Source organism: Pseudophryne corroboree, chromosome 4 (genome assembly GCF_028390025.1).
Source record: "Pseudophryne corroboree isolate aPseCor3 chromosome 4, aPseCor3.hap2, whole genome shotgun sequence".
Classification (NCBI taxonomy): Eukaryota; Metazoa; Chordata; class Amphibia; order Anura; family Myobatrachidae; genus Pseudophryne; species Pseudophryne corroboree.
The window spans coordinates 381,531,112-381,550,486 of NC_086447.1; the positions used below are offsets into that span (position 1 = coordinate 381,531,112).

The 19,375-nt window shown below is 41.9% G+C and overlaps 1 protein-coding gene across 1 annotated transcript in view; it reads right to left on the bottom strand.

Moving 5' to 3' along the window:
- The window catches only part of CSMD1 (CUB and Sushi multiple domains 1), a 2,470,978-nt gene that overhangs the window by 83,453 nt on the left and 2,368,150 nt on the right, over window positions 1–19,375 (bottom strand). Inside the window, 1 exon segment of the mRNA XM_063916678.1 lies at window positions 1,910–2,098. Coding sequence (XP_063772748.1) covers window positions 1,910–2,098 — 189 coding nt within the window.

The following is a 19,375-nucleotide window of genomic DNA, read 5'->3' on the forward strand; positions in this document are numbered from 1 at the left end:
CTTACCTTAGCTTTATAAAAAGATACCTGATTCATACCAAGGTAACAGATCTGTTCAGTTATAATTATTACTACACTGATCAATCTGTATTAATAATAATAATAAAAGGAGAACTGCTTTAATTCAGTTATCTAGTGTTGAGGATCTGCTACAAACAGTAATTTTTTATAAATTCAGTTTAGATTTTATTACGTTAATATATTTATGTAGTTTTAATTCAGAATCCTAACTGGAAGAATGATCAATGTTTACTAAATCTAAATTCATAATAATACCTTTCTGAAATGTAAATTATACTGTATACTAAGTAAGGGCTGGAACAAGAGCTTGGCAGAAAGTCAGTGGAAGCAGTTGCCTTGGGCATGACAAAGCTGGGAGCTCAAGTTGCAGAGTGAACATACAGTGCAACACAACTTGTGTGCTGCTTTCCTGTTGTAAGCTTTAGAGCAATAGAACAGTTTCCGTAGTGATACCTAATGACAGAGCAGATTAAGTGCTTTGCCATGCCTGGTTAAAATAATGAATGCATGGACATCAATAATGACACAAAACATACTATTTAGACCACACTGCATGGCTGTGCATGATAGTATATATGCAATTATAAAAAAAAAATGCCGTTTTCCATTTTACACTGTGTGCCAAAACTACTTCCCCTGTAAAAAGATATAATTTTGGTGCAAGGTCATCATACAATTCACTGGTATTGTCTTTACTAAAACAGATAATTTGCAGTATGAACTTTATGCCATAATTGAATTCCCTTCAGTTGTCATAAAAATACAAGTCGCTAAAGCAAAGTTCATACTGGAGGACAGAGGGCCTGATTCAGAGATTTACATATATTCAATATTTATGTAAATATCTGATGTTTTGATATTTGCACAAGCGCAGAAGCTGCACTATGCTTCTGCAGGTCTGGGTCTGCGATGTTAAGGTTCCCATACACTAGACAACCTGTAAATGATGCATTCTCATTAACGATTTTCCTTGAACTCCCCCCACAGCTACCCGTTAGTCCCGGGCAAACGATATAGTACAATACCCATAAGATATATCTTATGATATATCTTAATATCTGGGAGTGGCTACATACAGGAGCATGCTGTAGTTGACGATAGCTTCAGATCTTCCATGCAGCAGGGAAGATCAGAAGCTCCGACCAACGACCAGCAGGGCCACGCATCTTGATTGTTATCATTCACAGACACTGAACGATCTGCACTATTATGAATGATTTGTAGTTCTGATCCGTTGGAAATTGCCAAATCACTCTTAATATCATCTAGTGTATGGGCACCTTTAGTCACAGTTCCCCAAAAGCCAAAGCATGATTGATATCCTGCTGGCATTTATGGGCAGGGACAGAGAACATTCTGGGAAATGGTGAAATGTCTGCCTTGTTTTCTGGGTGTGCCAAAACTAGTGGCTGCCCTTAAATGCTGATTCATTGGCAAAGGCAGCATGATTTTGCCAAACATCCTGAGTAACCCGAAGGTTACTCAGATGTTTGATGTTCCTGCAGTTGATCCAATGCCAGTGAGTATAAAGATACTGCAGTGGCGAAAGTAGTGTACATCTATGAATCAAGCCCAAAGTCCTGAAAGCTAGCACAAATAATTTACTCCACTCAAGAATGAAACTATGGCAAGCAAACCAAATTATGGGGCAGGTGTATTAAACTGGAGAAGGCATATGAAAATGATAAACCAGTGATAAGTGCAAGGTTATAAACTCACCAGCCAATCAGCTTCAATATGCAAATTTACAGTTAGGAGCTAACTGGCTGGTGCGTTTATCACCTTGCACTTATCACTGGTTTATCATTTCCTTATGCCTTCTCCAGGTTAATACATCTTCCCCTACATTACTATTGTGTTTCTTACAGAAATTCTCTTGGAATACTTACGGATACATTTGGGCAATGACCTGTCCCACAGGCCAATTGCCTTGCAGTTAAGAACAGAAGATCCTAGAAGGTAGTAACCCTTTTTACAATGATACGTCACACTGATTCCATATCGGAAACTTTCAGGATAATTTTGTTGTCTGTGACGAATTGCATTTTCCACAAAGCCAGGATCTGTACAGTTTACCACTGTAAGAAAAGCAATTATAAAAACATCTATATCTTTTCAGAAAGATTATACAAGATACAATACAAAACAAATCAATGGTATCAAACATTTTTAATATATCACTAAATCCTTTAAAATTAGCACAACATATTGACACTTAGGAAGTTGCCTTTTTTGTTGTAAAATTTATTTATACAGAAAATTCCCAAAACCTGCCAGCTGCAAAAAATTTACTTAGTTGTTTCTGTTTAAAACCAATCAATCAAAATTGATGTTGTGTTCCAATCAATCAAAATTGATGTTGTGTTTCCAGGCCTAAAACACACACATTTAGTAAAATTTAAAAATGAATATTAAAAATCATCTGTCAAGTATTTATGTAATGTCAGAATTTCGAAAAGAAAACATAATTTATAGGTTATCAGTTAGAAAAAAAAATATTGATATCAGACACAGGGCGGGATTTACTATTACTCATCGCCGCCCCTTGCCACCTACCACAGCGATACTAATCGCATATGTACTAACATATGCGATTAGTATCACAATGTGGTATAGGAGGCCCCCCGTGATGATGTTTGCAGGGGTCAGCGGAGGTCTCCGTCACCTCCCAGACCCAGGAGGTGACGTGTGCAGGAAGTCCCCAGGCTCCTCCTCCACCCCCCTGCAGCCAGAAGGAGACAAGGCTGTGCTGCGGGGGAGAAGAAGGAGGGGGGCCGCACCAGCAGCAGCTCACAGTCCACCTAGGTATGCCGGTAGGCGTGGGGATGCGGTGGGATTCGGCGGCGGCGGCAGTAAGAAGTCCATAGGCTTCTATAGGGTATCGCCATAAAAAGATGGCGATACCCTATGGGGCGAGAATGCAGCGGTCGGGGGTTAGTACATATGAAAATGCGGTAAAACAGGGGTTTTACCGCATTTTCCCTTTAGTAAATCTCACCCACACTGTCTTAGAAGTACTGTAGATTCAGTAAATTTAGCATATTGTTTTATGAAGGTACAACATGCATATTGCACCTCTGGTTGTTTGTATATATTAGAAATTATTATGCAAGACATTAAACTAAAAGTGTCATACATATATGAGAAATCATTTACATATGTGTGCATATAAAAGAACGTTAGGAATGGTAGTAATGTTCACTGCTGTGTTGTACAGTATACAATCTACAATTCGTTACTGGGACACCCTGACAAGACTGTCACTAAACACGGTACATATGTGTCCTTGTACAACTAGTGTATTTATACCATACAGCCTGAGATGTGCACCTCAGTTGAGATGCTGAGAGGAGTAGAGTATCATATTTTCCTTAAAGTTTTGCATCTTACGCGAATGGCAGATGCAGCAAGACGCCACTTGGAGCGTGCTAGAGATGCTGTCTTCCACTATAACTGCACAGGAATTAGTTTTAAACATGCACAAAGTCTCAGATGGAACACAACAGAACTTGCGGTGAGGAAAAGCTGCGGTTGCTTGCACTGAAGCCTTTCTCACACAGATTCAGACACAGTCACACCCAGATTTATCATACATCAAATGAATCAGTGCAAGCTAGCACAATAGTTTTGTCACTTCCAGTTTATTTATGCCAATAAGATGCACATTTTTAGCAAGAAAGATGCACAGTGTGGAGAGGTTATTTGTTTTGATTTTAGCAACAGTTTATGAGCAAAAAAATCTGTCCATAATTACATAGATCACTCATGTTTACTCAATAGCTATATCAAGGATTTTTATTCTCAGTGTTGATTTATCATCTAAAAATATTATCATAAATTTAAATGCAGTGCTGAGCGCACACCTGCCGGTGGAGCAAATCTGGTTTGTTTTTGCACTGCATGTGCCAAAACTAAATACACGCTAGTACAGATGATGCAGAGCTGTATACTTTTGAATTGCCTCTTCAATGATGACTGAAGAGGCACGACTGTGCTGTAATGGGTCATTCTCATGTAGGTAATGTTTTGAGAAGGCATGTTGTCTCAACTATGGGCTAGGCAGAGTTGGATGTAAGGATAATCATACATGTTTGAAGTATAGGATTGGTGTAAGGTTGCACTGTCTAGTAGCAAACCAAGCATACATATAAGAGTCAGGCACATCATAAGATGTGTACCACTTTGAATATGGATGGTTCTATGTATTTGTTTCCATGTAGGCAATTCAGGAGCACATCAGGATCCCTGTGTGATGTTATGTTGTTGTCCTGGTGATGTTTTTTTTACATAGTTAGGTGTTGAGAATATGATGAATGGAAAGGGTGACTGTGTGATTTTGCTGAATTGTACTTTGTTAGTTTACCAAGGGAACTAGAGCTAATATTCAAATTCCATGTACCATGCTATAAATAGAAGACTAAAAATAAATTTGCTAATGAGAACACAGCATCTGCAAGAACAGTGAACTATTTCTCAGAAATAATGCTTAATGTATTTTTTGTCAGCAAAATGTTTTAAGTTTTTATTTTTACTTTTAAGATAAACAAACTTGTATTAAATATGTTGAGCTGTAATAATAAAAAAAAGCTTTAACGTGCAGTAATATTTTAAGTTAAAAATAGCTGTACTTAAGTAATGTTTGCATATGCTTATCTTCTTTATGTGTTTAGTTTTAAAATCCAATTCATAGTAATGGGATTATACTTTTATTCTATTATGACCACTTTTCCATTGAAGCTTAGGTATGAGATTTACTGTTGTCAGCAACAGTGAAATATCATTGTACATGCATGGTAATAAAAGAAGATATGTGAATAATTCAGGCACATTCTGTTGATAAACTTGTATCTATAATGTATCTATAAGTAATACAATGGTAATATAGACTACATGAAAAATTAACATTATGTAACCGTAGATAACAATTTACACAATATGACTGGGTATACTATGGAAGCTGAAATAAATGACAAAATGACTAAGCAGCAGTACATAAGAACACATATTTTGAGCCCATTTATTTTATTATATTAATGATGATAATATTAGACACTATAATAAGACTCGCTTATAAAGATCTCATAACACAATTAGGTTGGTTGGTCGGGGCATCTGTGCCGAAGGATTCCCTCATTACTATTTACCCGGTGGACACAATTGTAAATCCAGGTGATAGAGCACAGGAGATTGCTTTCTCCTAGTGACAGCTGTCAAGAATTACATAGGAAATGAGTTCTGGCATTCTCAGCTTGGTCTGTTGAAATAGTCAGAATGATGCATAAGTATGTCCTGATGACTTTGGAACTTTTATCTAAGTAGATTCAAAGCCCCGAGGATATATAAATATGGATTGGCAGTCCAAAAGTAACTTCTAAAACTAGAACTATGTCAAAAATATTTTTCCGTGGATTTATTCTGCTCATTCACACTATTTCTGTACCAATGGAGAATTATAATACTATCTAAAAATACATGTTTATAATCTGATACTATATTTTTAAATCTGAAGCCAAAAGTAGTGGAAATGTCCAATTGCATACAATAAAATCCATTTACCTCACTGTCATCTGATTGCTATGATATGTTTAGACATTGAGAGTCCAATTAAATTGCTTATACTGTACTTGTTTCATATGCCGTGGATTTTTTGTTTGTTATTATGTGTTTTTTGTGTTCTTTTCATCATATTTTTGGGGACAGAGAAGTTATTTAACACTAGGTATCCCTTCTTTCTAAACTGGAGTTTCATATGAATGTTTGCATTAAACATTAATGTAGATGACATTAGTTTTAGTAACAAACAGAGAGAAGACTATGCATTGCCCTTAAAATGATAACAACACCAGTTAATATATTGCTAGTGAAAGAGCCCCCCCATATATTTACATCATTCTATCAATTAACTCCTCAATTATATTATTTTTGCTAGTAAAACTGAACGATTAGTAAAAAAAACTATCTGAGAAGAGTTTGGCATTGTTAAAAACAATCCTATTTATATAAAGTACTGTGGGCCATCAACATGTTTAGTTTGCATGTGTTCCAAGTAATGATGTATATGTTAACTAGGCTTATGATGTAAAGGAGAATGTGTTTAATATTGATATGTACTGTAGGTGTAGATATTTGGTAAGTATATTACATTCAAAGTTACATTAGTATAGTAGGGTGGTGGTATGTACACTTGAATGTGTTAATAATTATCTATCTATATTCAACATTTAAGATTTATTTTCTCTGTAACAACAAGAAGTAGATTTATTTACAATCTTAGCTATCTCAGCTTTATAACAAGTATCTACTTTTAAAGAGCAAAGACTAATTCATTTTTATATGGGACCTTAGGGCAGAGCACTTATATGCTCACAAATCACAGGACTTGAAAACCCTAGTGTATGAGTTGGAGAGTTTTAAAGAATACAATTCAAATATTGGTATTGATTTTGTGCATTGAACAAGCACATGAATTTCCCCTGGGAATGCATGTTTCGACTCTTATTGCTCCCAAATGACATAGAGTTCATCATGTATGAAATCAAATATCTATGCTTTGAAAAGTACAGCAAACACGTAGTAGGTGTGGATGGAGTAGCATACAGATATATTATGCAATGTGGCTTGACTGTCTATGTTGCTTTAGTTAAACTAAGACTTAATTTGGATTCTTTACTACCATTTTTACTATTGTTTGTTCATTTACACGTTTACGTATAAAAATAAAAATTCATGTGAATGGATTCCTTTCCACTGCAACAATTAAAAATGACATTAAAAAGCACATTAAGGTGGATAAAGCATTGTTTTTTTTACTTTGATATAAATAAAATATATATGGGTTTATACTGTAATTTACTTTATTATTTATTGATAGTTTTCCCGAGTCTATACAATTTTACATACCCCAAATGGCATTATTGTCTTTCAAACAAAAAAATAATTTTCTGGCTGTAGGGTGGAATATAAAGTTAAATATAAATAATGGTTGTTGGCATGAGCACAATGTGAAATAATGAATGTGTGAATAAATATAACTATAAAGCAGTTCAAAATTTAAATGTCTAAAATACTGAACACTTTCTGATTCACAAACTCAGGAGGGGACAATTTAGCAGGTTACTATCTAAACGTTGTTGCACATAAAGGCACATTTTATACAGTCCCCATTTACTGTTTTGCTGGAATGCTGCAACTCATCTGAATTTGGGCTTAAACTTAGAAAATTCCAATTTTTCTATTTTTAAAAGTAAATCACTCTGCTTCACTGATCCTATACCCCAGTAAGTCAATCACTCCAGTCATATATTTTCCGTAGAAAAAAACAGACAACAGAACACAGCTAATTAAATCTGCGAGTGTTATTGACAGTTGTTAGTCTTTTTTTTTAGTGTTTCCTTTAGTTCTAGTTATTTTTTATTGTATTTATAGACATTTATAGATTTTTTCCACCATTAAGTTACAGTAAGGCACATTTAGCTTATTTTTGGTAGCTTCTCTTTAGGTAGTAGCTTACAGTTTGTTTTTTAATTATTTTTCATAGATAATTACAGCCACAATATTCTGAGATTTTCTTCCCTCATTGACTGCAAAGATAAAAGTAAGGCAGCTAGACTGCCAATATCATCTGCTGATTCCACCAGCAGTAGTACAAATGTCTGCTGTTCCACTGCTTGCTCCTGTTATGAGCACTTAGTCTCAAAGAAGTAAACAGACTCATTGGCATGATGAGAAATTTTGGCTTTCCAGGCCTGGCTTGTAGTTCTAATTATGAGGACAATGTTTTTTTCATTAGGCGTATTATTTGTAAGTCTGGTATAATGTGGAAAATTCCACCACCCTGCAGTCCATCACCATTGGTTACCTGTTCGCTATTGCAAACACATGATTTGAAGAAGTATAAATGGATGCCAGCAACTTTTATTTTGATCACCCTTAATATTACCCTGCTGCATGTTTAGCATAATGAATGCTTTAACAAGAGAATTATAGAATAAGGGGGATATCCAGTTAGCCCGTTTTTTACCAGGGCTAATTGTCCCACCGGGGGCTATCTAATTAGCCCTGATAAGCCGTGGCACGCGCCGGCTTATCGGGGATTTTGTTCACCTGCCTCTGGCAGGCGAAGCAGAATCCCCGGAAACAGCCGCATTTTCGTCCGAAAATGGGGTTGTTTCGCCCGAAAACACACAGGTTTCACTGAACCTGTGTGTTTTCGGGAGAAAGGATTTTTATATTACACGCGATTTAACAGGATAGCCAGTAAAAAAAATCGGTGAAACATCAGAAAAAAGTTAGATAAACAGCTGTTTTTCAGACCCGATGTTTTAACAGGGATAATTGGATATCCCCCTAAATGTTGCTAATTCTTTAATAATTCCCACTAAAAATGTTGGTCTTACTATATGGGGAGGAAGCAGTAAACAAATGTCCTCATTCTTGAAGGACATTTGACCAAAAAGGCATTTCCCTCACAAATATTTAGTATGCAAAATTAGAGATGAACTGGCTTGGTTCACTGAGACTGAGAACCGAGACCACCCAACATATCAGTATCCGAGGGAATCCAAGCCATGACTCAGGATTTGCCGCCAGACTCGAAATCCTAAACCAGGCAAAATGTCATCTTTCCAGTATTGGTTCTTGCATGTTTTGGATTCAATATAATTCCCTCCCACTATGATTCAGGTGCTATTTCACACAACCACCAGAGGGGAGGAAGCTTTAAAAGATTAAAGCAAAGAGTTACCTCATAGAATTTCTAGTTCATTTTTATGAACATGAGTCTTTTTCCACATTCATTAGTTGCTACAGTACTTTAAATGGTTTAAGCATTAAACAGATCATATTCTCCAGTGTGCTGAAGTAAGGTACATTTACCCTCCTATCCCTATATTATAGCTTCCTGTCTACTGTAGGTTTTGAAGGTTTCTTGCTGTTCCTCCATTCGCTGAAGCATATAAAGGGTACAATTCCCTGAACTTGGTGGTTCAGACTTGTTTTTTTTAAATGACAGGAGCATGCAGGAGTTGAACCAAAAAAGTCTGGACATTTTGACATTCAGTTCCATTTGCCATGCCATTTCACTACATCTTGCTTGATTTGGTTGTATGTGTGGGCAAAACATGGGACATATTCAAATTGACCCAGTTGTAATGCTCTAACAATGTTACATGCATTATCAGAAATGACAAATCCTCAGGAGAGTCTTGGCAGGGTAAGTCCTCTTGCTGTGACATCCCTGAGTTTTTGTAACAGGTTGACACTGGTATGCCTCTTAGTGATGCCGGTGATACAGAGAATAGCCTTGTGTGATACTGCTGCTGAAGGTGATACACCCACCAGTGGGCTGTCACAGTCATGTAATCTTTTGTTTGATCAGTACCACTTGTCTATATATCTGTGGTTAAGTGGACAGTTGGTACAATGGCATTTTGTAGGCCAACAGTTCAATTTTTTTACCTCCCAGTACAGGTGAGGAATCGCTGTTCTGGTAAAATGGAATCGAGGAATTTGGTATTGGGGACACAGATCCTTAATTAACCATTAAAAACCAGATGCATCAATGGCCTGCTGGCCATACTGCCCCCCTCCTCCCTCATAAATGTTGTTAGTTAATCAATTAAATAAACTATCTAGTCAATCCTTCTTTCTTATACAGCAACTTAGGAGAGAAAAAGTCATAAAAGAAGAAAACAGGATTTTAATACCTACCGGTAAATCCTTTTCTCCTAGTCCGTAGAGGATGCTGGGGTCCACTTCATGACCAAGGGGTATAGATGGTTCCGCAGGAGCCATGGGCACGCTAAGACTTTTCAAAGGGTGTAAACTGGCTCCTCCCCCTATGCCCCTCCTCCAAACCTCAGTTATAGGAACTGTGCCCAGGGAGACGGACATTTCGAGGAAAGGATTTACTTTAATACCAATAGTGAGACACATGCCTGCTCACACCTCAACTATGCCGCACAACATGGCATTCAACATAACACATGCCAACAGGCATGAACAAATTACAGCAACATGCTGAAAACTAATAAAACAATACTCGTGTAACTCTAATAAACAAAACTGCAGGTCTAGTACGCACTGGGAAGTGCGCCCAGCATACTCTATGGACCAGGAGAAAAGGATTTACCGGTAGGTATTAAAATCCTGTTTTCTCATACGTCCTAGAGGATGCTGAGGTCCACTTCATGACCATGGGGTTTATACCAAAGCTCCAGTACGGGCGAGAGACTGCGGATGACCCTGCAGCACCGATTGATCGAACTTGAGGTCCTCATTGGCCAAGGTGTTAAACTTGTAGTACTTTGCAAATGTGTTTGACCCTGACCAAGTAGCTGCTCGGCAAAGTTGTAATGCAGAGACCCCCCGGGCAGCAGCCCCGGATGAGCCCACCTTCCTAGTAGAATAGGCCTTCACCGACATTGGTAACGGCAATCCAGCCATAGAATGAGCCTGCTGAATCGTACCTCTGATCCAGCATGAAATAGTCTGCTTGGAAGCAGGACATCCAATCTTGTTGGGAGCATACAGAACAAATAGAGCCTCTGTTTTCCGTATCCGAGCTGTTCTAGCTACATAAATCTTCAAAGCCCTAACCACATCCAGAGATTTTGACTCAGTGAATGTGTCAGTAGCCACTGGCACCACAATAGGTTGGTTTTTGTGGAAAGACGAAACCACCTTTGGAAGAAAATGTTGGCGAGTTCTCAACTCTGCCCTATCTTCATGGAAGATCAGGTAAGGGCTCTTGTGAGACAAGGCCCCCAACTCCGACACCCGCCTTGCAGATGCCAAGGCCAAAAGCATCACCACTTTCCAAGTGAGAAACTTCAACTCTATTTCCTGTAGAGGTTCAAATCAATGTGATTGAAGGAACTGCAACACCACATGAAGGTCCCAGGGCACCACTGGAGGCACAAATGGAAGCTGGATGTGCAGAATCCCTTTCACGAAGGTCTGAACTTCTGGAAGAGAGGTCAATTGTTTTTGGAAGAAAACCGATAAGGCCAAAATCTGGGCCTTGATTGACCCCAATCTAATGCCTGCATCCACACTAGCCTGCAGAAAATGGAGAAAACATCCCAACTGAAACTCTTCTGTAGGAGCCTTCTTGGATTCACACCAAGACACATATTTTCTCCAAATATGGTGGTAATGTTTAGACGTTACTCCTTTCCTGGCCTGAATAAGCGTGGGGATGACTTCCGTGGAAATACCCTTTCGAGCTAGGATCCGGCGCTCAACAGTCATGCCGTCAAATGTAGCCGTGGTAAGTCTTGATACATGCACGGCCCCTGCTGCAGCAGGTCCTCGCGAGGAGGAAGAGGCAGAGGATCTTCTATGAGCAACTTCTGAAGGTCTGGGTACCAAGCCCTCCTTGGCCAGTCTGGGGCAATGAAGATTGCTCGAACTCTTGTTCTTATCATCCTGAGAACTTTTGGGATCAGCGGAAGTGGAGGGAAGACATACACTGACCGGAATACCCACTGGGCCACCAGTGCATCCACTGCTATTGCTTGAGGGTTTCTCGACCTGGAACAATATCTCTGAAGCTTCTTGTTGAGACGAAATGCCATCATGTCTACTTGAGGAACTCCCCAGAGACTTGTCACCTCTGCAAAGACTTCTTGGTGGAGGCCCCACTCTCCTGGATGGAGATCGTGTCTGCTGAGGAAGTCTGCTTCCCAGTTGTCTACTCCTCGAATGAAAATCACCGAAAGAGCCTTTACATGTCTTTCTGCCCAGAGGAGGATCTTTGTCACCTCTGCCATTGCCACTCTGCTTTTCGTTCCGCCCTGCCTGTTTATGTACGCGACTGCTGTTACATTGTCTGACTGGATCTGCACGGGATGATCTTGAAGAAGATGTACCACTTGTCGAAGGCCATTGTAAATGGCTCTCAATTCCAGCACGTTTATTTGAAGGCAGGCCTCTTTACTTGACCATTTTCCTTGGAAGCTTTCCCCCTAAGTGACAGCTCCCCAGCCTCGGAGACTTGCATCCGTGGTTACCAGGAGCCAGTCCTGAATCCCGGACCTGCGTCCCTCTAGTAGGTGAGAACTGTGTAGCCACCACAGGAGCGAAATCCTGGCTTTGGAGGACAGGATTATCTTTCGGTGCATGTGTAGGTGGGAACCCGACCACTTGTCCAACAGGTCCCACTGAAATACTCTGGCATGGAACCTGCCAAACTGTATGGCCTTGTAGGCCACCACCATTTTCCCCAACAACCGAATGCACTGATGGATCGACACACTTGTTGGCTTTAGTATCTGTTTTACCATTTTCTGGATTTCCAGAGCCTTTTCCCCCGGAAGAAATACTCTCTGAACTTCTGTGTTCAGGATCATCCTAAGAAAAGACAATCTTGTCGTCGGTTCCTACTGTGACTTTGAAAACTTTATGATCCAACCGTGTTTTTGGAGTATGGACAGGGAGAGTGCGATGTTCTGTAGCAACTGCTTTCTGGATCTTGCTTTTATCAGGAGATTGTCCAGAAAAGGAATTATATTGACTCCTTTTAGACGAAGGAGGACAATCATCTCCGCCATCACCTTGGTGAATACCTTCGGCACCGTGGAGAGACCAAAAGGCAACGTCTGGAATTGGTAATGGCAATCCTGAACCGCAAACTCAGATAAGCCTGGTGAGGAGGATAAATGTGAACATGTAGGTAAGCATCCTTTATGTCTACTGACACCATATAGTCCCCCTCCTCCAAACTGGAAATCACTGACCTCAGTGATTCCATTTTGAACTTGAACCGTTTCAAGTAGAGATTCAGATTTTGTAGGTTTAGGATCGGTCTGACCGAGCCGTCCGGCTTCAGAACTACAAAAAGGCTTGAATAGAAACCCTCCCCTTGTTGTGACAAAGGTACCAGGACTATGACCTGATCCTGACATAATTTTTGAATTGCCGTTGTTACCGCCTCTCTTTCTGGAAGAGAAGCTGGCAAGGTCGATTTGAAAAATCGGCATGGGGTACATCTTGAAACTAGAGATGAGCGCCTGAAATTTTTCGGGTTTTGTGTTTTGGTTTTGGGTTCGGTTCCGCGGCCGTGTTTTGGGTTCGAACGCGTTTTGGCAAAACCTCACCGAATTATTTTTGTCGGATTCGGGTGTGTTTTGGATTCGGGTGTTTTTTTCCAAAAACACTAAAAAACAGCTTAAATCATAGAATTTGGGGGTCATTTTGATCCCAAAGTATTATTAACCTCAAAAACCATAATTTACACTCATTTTCAGTCTATTCTGAATACCTCACACCTCACAATATTATTTTTAGTCCTAAAATTTGCACCGAGGTCGCTGTGTGAGTAAGATAAGCGACCCTAGTGGCCGACACAAACACCGGGCCCATCTAGGAGTGGCACTGCAGTGTCACGCAGGATGTCCCTTCCAAAAAACCCTCCCCAAACAGCACATGACGCAAAGAAAAAAAGAGGCGCAATGAGGTAGCTGTGTGAGTAAGATTAGCGACCCTAGTGGCCGACACAAACACCGGGCCCATCTAGGAGTGGCACTGCAGTGTCACGCAGGATGGCCCTTCCAAAAAACCCTCCCCAAACAGCACATGACGCAAAGAAAAAAAGAGGCGCAATGAGGTAGCTGACTGTGTGAGTAAGATTAGCGACCCTAGTGGCCGACACAAACACCGGGCACATCTAGGAGTGGCACTGCAGTGTCACGCAGGATGTCCCTTCCAAAAAACCCTCCCCAAACAGCACATGACGCAAAGAAAAAAAGAGGCGCAATGAGGTAGCTGACTGTGTGAGTAAGATTAGCGACCCTAGTGGCCGACACAAACACCGGGCACATCTAGGAGTGGCACTGCAGTGTCACGCAGGATGTCCCTTCCAAAAAACCCTCCCCAAACAGCACATGACGCAAAGAAAAAAAGAGGCGCAATGAGGTAGCTGTGTGAGTAAGATTAGCGACCCTAGTGGCCGACACAAACACCGGGCCCATCTAGGAGTGGCACTGCAGTGTCACGCAGGATGTCCCTTCCAAAAAACCCTCCCCAATCAGCACATGATGCAAAGAAAAAGAAAAGAAAAAAGAGGTGCAAGATGGAATTATCCTTGGGCCCTCCCACCCACCCTTATGTTGTATAAACAAAACAGGACATGCACACTTTAACCAACCCATCATTTCAGTGACAGGGTCTGCCACACGACTGTGACTGATATGACGGGTTGGTTTGGACCCCCCCCAAAAAAGAAGCAATTAATCTCTCCTTGCACAAACTGGCTCTACAGAGGCAAGATGTCCACCTCATCTTCACCCTCCGATATATCACCGTGTACATCCCCCTCCTCACAGATTATCAATTCGTCCCCACTGGAATCCACCATCTCAGCTCCCTGTGTACTTTGTGGAGGCAATTGCTGCTGGTCAATGTCTCCGCGGAGGAATTGATTATAATTCATTTTAATGAACATCATCTTCTCCACATTTTCTGGATGTAACCTCGTACGCCGATTGCTGACAAGGTGAGCGGCGGCACTAAACACTCTTTCGGAGTACACACTTGTGGGAGGGCAACTTAGATAGAATAAAGCCAGTTTGTGCAAGGGCCTCCAAATTGCCTCTTTTTCCTGCCAGTATAAGTACGGACTGTGTGACGTGCCTACTTGGATGCGGTCACTCATATAATCCTCCACCATTCTATCAATGTTGAGAGAATCATATGCAGTGACAGTAGACGACATGTCCGTAATCGTTGTCAGGTCCTTCAGTCCGGACCAGATGTCAGCATCAGCAGTCGCTCCAGACTGCCCTGCATCACCGCCAGCGGGTGGGCTCGGAATTCTGAGCCTTTTCCTCGCACCCCCAGTTGCGGGAGAATGTGAAGGAGGAGATGTTGACAGGTCGCGTTCCGCTTGACTTGACAATTTTGTCACCAGCAGGTCTTTCAACCCCAGCAGACCTGTGTCTGCCGGAAAGAGAGATCCAAGGTAGGCTTTAAATCTAGGATCGAGCACGGTGGCCAAAATGTAGTGCTCTGATTTCAACAGATTGACCACCCGTGAATCCTTGTTAAGCGAATTAAGGGCTGCATCCACAAGTCCCACATGCCTAGCGGAATCGCTCCGTGTTAGCTCCTTCTTCAATGCCTCCAGCTTCTTCTGCAAAAGCCTGATGAGGGGAATGACCTGACTCAGGCTGGCAGTGTCTGAACTGACTTCACGTGTGGCAAGTTCAAAGGGCATCAGAACCTTGCACAACGTTGAAATCATTCTCCACTGCACTTGAGACAGGTGCATTCCATCTCCTATATCGTGCTCAATTGTATAGGCTTGAATGGCCTTTTGCTGCTCCTCCAACCTCTGAAGCATATAGAGGGTTGAATTCCACCTCGTTACCACTTCTTGCTTCAGATGATGGCAGGGCAGGTTCAGTAGTTTTTGGTGGTGCTCCAGTCTTCTGTACGTGGTGCCTGTACGCCGAAAGTGTCCCGCAATTTTTCTGGCCACCGACAGCATCTCTTGCACGCCCCTGTCGTTTTTTAAAAAATTCTGCACCACCAAATTCAAGGTATGTGCAAAACATGGGACGTGCTGGAATTTGCCCATATTTAATGCACACACAATATTGCTGGCGTTGTCCGATGCCACAAATCCACAGGAGAGTCCAATTGGGGTAAGCCATTCCGCGATGATCTTCCTCAGTTGCCGTAAGAGGTTTTCAGCTGTGTGCGTATTCTGGAAAGCGGTGATACAAAGCGTAGCCTGCCTAGGAAAGAGTTGGCGTTTGCGAGATGCTGCTACTGGTGCCGCCGCTGCTGTTCTTGCGGCGGGAGTCCATACATCTACCCAGTGGGCTGTCACAGTCATATAGTCCTGACCCTGCCCTGCTCCACTTGTCCACATGTCCGTGGTTAAGTGGACATTGGGTACAACTGCATTTTTTAGGACACTGGTGAGTCTTTTTCTGACGTCCGTGTACATTCTCGGTATCGCCTGCCTAGAGAAGTGGAACCTAGATGGTATTTGGTAACGGGGGCACACTGCCTCAATAAATTGTCTAGTTCCCTGTGAACTAACGGCGGATACCGGACGCACGTCTAACACCAACATAGTTGTCAAGGACTCAGTTATCCGCTTTGCAGTAGGATGACTGCTGTGATATTTCATCTTCCTCGCAAAGGACTGTTGAACAGTCAATTGCTTACTGGAAGTAGTACAAGTGGGCTTACGACTTCCCCTCTGGGATGACCATCGACTCCCAGCGGCAACAACAGCAGCGCCAGCAGCAGTAGGCGTTACACGCAAGGATGCATCGGAGGAATCCCAGGCAGGAGAGGACTCGTCAGACTTGCCAGTGACATGGCCTGCAGGACTATTGGCATTCCTGGGGAAGGAGGAAATTGACACTGAGGGAGTTGGTGGGGTGGTTTGCGTGAGCTTGGTTACAAGAGGAAGGGATTTACTGGTCAGTGGACTGCTTCCGCTGTCACCCAAAGTTTTTGAACTTGTCACTGACTTATTATGAATGCGCTGCAGGTGACGTATAAGGGAGGATGTTCCGAGGTGGTTAACGTCCTTACCCCTACTTATTACAGCTTGACAAAGGGAACACACGGCTTGACACCTGTTGTCCGCATTTCTGGTGAAATACCTCCACACCGAAGAGCTGATTTTTTTGGTATTTTCACCTGGCATGTCAACGGCCATATTCCTCCCACGGACAACAGGTGTCTCCCCGGGTGCCTGACTTAAACAAACCACCTCACCATCAGAATCCTCCTGGTCAATTTCCTCCCCAGCGCCAGCAACACCCATATCCTCCTCATCCTGGTGTACTTCAACACTGACATCTTCAATCTGACTATCAGGAACTGGACTGCGGGTGCTCCTTCCAGCACTTGCAGGGGGCATGCAAATAGTGGAAGGCGCATGCTCTTCACTTCCAGTGTTGGGAAGGTCAGGCATCGCAAACGACACAATTGGACTCTCCTTGTGGATTTGGGATTTCAAAGAACGCACAGTTCTTTGCGGTGCTTTTGCCAGCTTGAGTCTTTTCAGTTTTCTAGCGAGAGGCTGAGTGCTTCCATCCTCATGTGAAGCTGAACCACTAGCCATGAACATAGGCCAGGGCCTCAGCCGTTCCTTGCCACTCCGTGTGGTAAATGGCATATTGGCAAGTTTACGCTTCTCCTCCGACAATTTTATTTTAGGTTTTGGAGTCCTTTTTTTTCTGATATTTGGTGTTTTGGATTTGACATGCTCTGTACTATGACATTGGGCATCGGCCTTGGCAGACGACGTTGCTGGCATTTCATCGTCTCGGCCATGACTAGTGGCAGCAGCTTCAGCACGAGGTGGAAGTGGATCTTGATCTTTCCCTAATTTTGGAACCTCAACTTTTTTGTTCTCCATATTTTATAGGCAGAACTAAAAGGCACCTCAGGTAAACAATGGAGATGGATGGATTGGATACTAGTATACAATTATGGACGGACTGCCACGGTTAGGTGGTATAAAAAAACCACGGTTAGGTGGTATATAATACAATTATGGATGGACGGACTGCCTGCCGAGTGCCGACACAGAGGTAGCCACAGCCGTGAACTACCGCACTGTACACTGGTTGATAAAGAGATAGTAGTATACTCGTAACAACTAGTATGACGACGGTATAAAGAATGAAAAAAAAACCACGGTTAGGTGGTATATAATACAATTATGGTTGGACGGACTGCCTGCCGAGTGCCGACACAGAGGTAGCCACAGCCGTGAACTACCGCACTGTACACTGGTTGATAAAGAGATAGTAGTATACTCGTAACAACTAGTATGACGACGGTAAAAAGAATGAAAAAAAAACCACGGTTAGGTGGTATATATTATAATACAATTATGGTTGGACGGACTGCCTGCCGAGTGCCGACACAGAGGTAGCCACAGCCGTGAACTACCGCACTGTACACTGGTTGATAAAGAGATAGTAGTATACTCGTAACAACTAGTATGACGACGGTATAAAGAATGAAAAAAAAACCACGGTTAGGTGGTATATAATACAATTATGGTTGGACGGACTGCCTGCCGAGTGCCGACACAGAGGTAGCCACAGCCGTGAACTACCGCACTGTACACTGGTTGATAAAGAGATAGTAGTATACTCGTAACAACTAGTATGACGACGGTATAAAGAATGAAAAAAAAAACCACGGTTAGGTGGTATATATTATAATACAATTATGGATGGACGGACTGCCTGCCGAGTGCCGACACAGAGGTAGCCACAGCCGTGAACTACCGCACTGTACACTGGTTGATAAAGAGATAGTAGTATACTCGTAACAACTAGTATGACGACGGTATAAAGAATGAAAAAAAAACCACGGTTAGGTGGTATATATTATAATACAATTATGGTTGGACGGACTGCCTGCCGAGTGCCGACACAGAGGTAGCCACAGCCGTGAACTACCGCACTGTACACTGGTTGATAAAGAGATAGTAGTATACTCGTAACAACTAGTATGACGACGGTATAAAGAATGAAAAAAAAACCACGGTTAGGTGGTATATAATACAATTATGGTTGGACGGACTGCCTGCCGAGTGCCGACACAGAGGTAGCCACAGCCGTGAACTACCGCACTGTACACTGGTTGATAAAGAGATAGTAGTATACTCGTAACAACTAGTATGACGACGGTATAAAGAATGAAAAAAAAACCACGGTTAGGTGGTATATATTATAATACAATTATGGTTGGACGGACTGCCTGCCGAGTGCCGACACAGAGGTAGCCACAGCCGTGAACTACCGCACTGTACACTGGTTGATAAAGAGATAGTAGTATACTCGTAACAACTAGTATGACGACGGTATAAAGAATGAAAAAAAAACCACGGTTAGGTGGTATATATTATAATACAATTATGGATGGACGGACTGCCTGCCGAGTGCCGACACAGAGGTAGCCACAGCCGTGAACTACCGCACTGTACACTGGTTGATAAAGAGATAGTAGTATACTCGTAACAACTAGTATGACGACGGTATAAAGAATGAAAAAAAAACCACGGTTAGGTGGTATATAATACAATTATGGTTGGACGGACTGCCTGCCGAGTGCCGACACAGAGGTAGCCACAGCCGTGAACTACCGCACTGTACACTGGTTGATAAAGAGATAGTAGTATACTCGTAACAACAACTAGTATGACGACGGTATAAAGAATGAAAAAAAAACCACGGTTAGGTGGTATATATTATAATACAATTATGGATGGACGGACTGCCTGCCGAGTGCCAACACAGAGGTAGCCACAGCCGTGAACTACCGCACTGTACTGTGTCTGCTGCTAATATAGACTGGTTGATAAAGAGATAGTA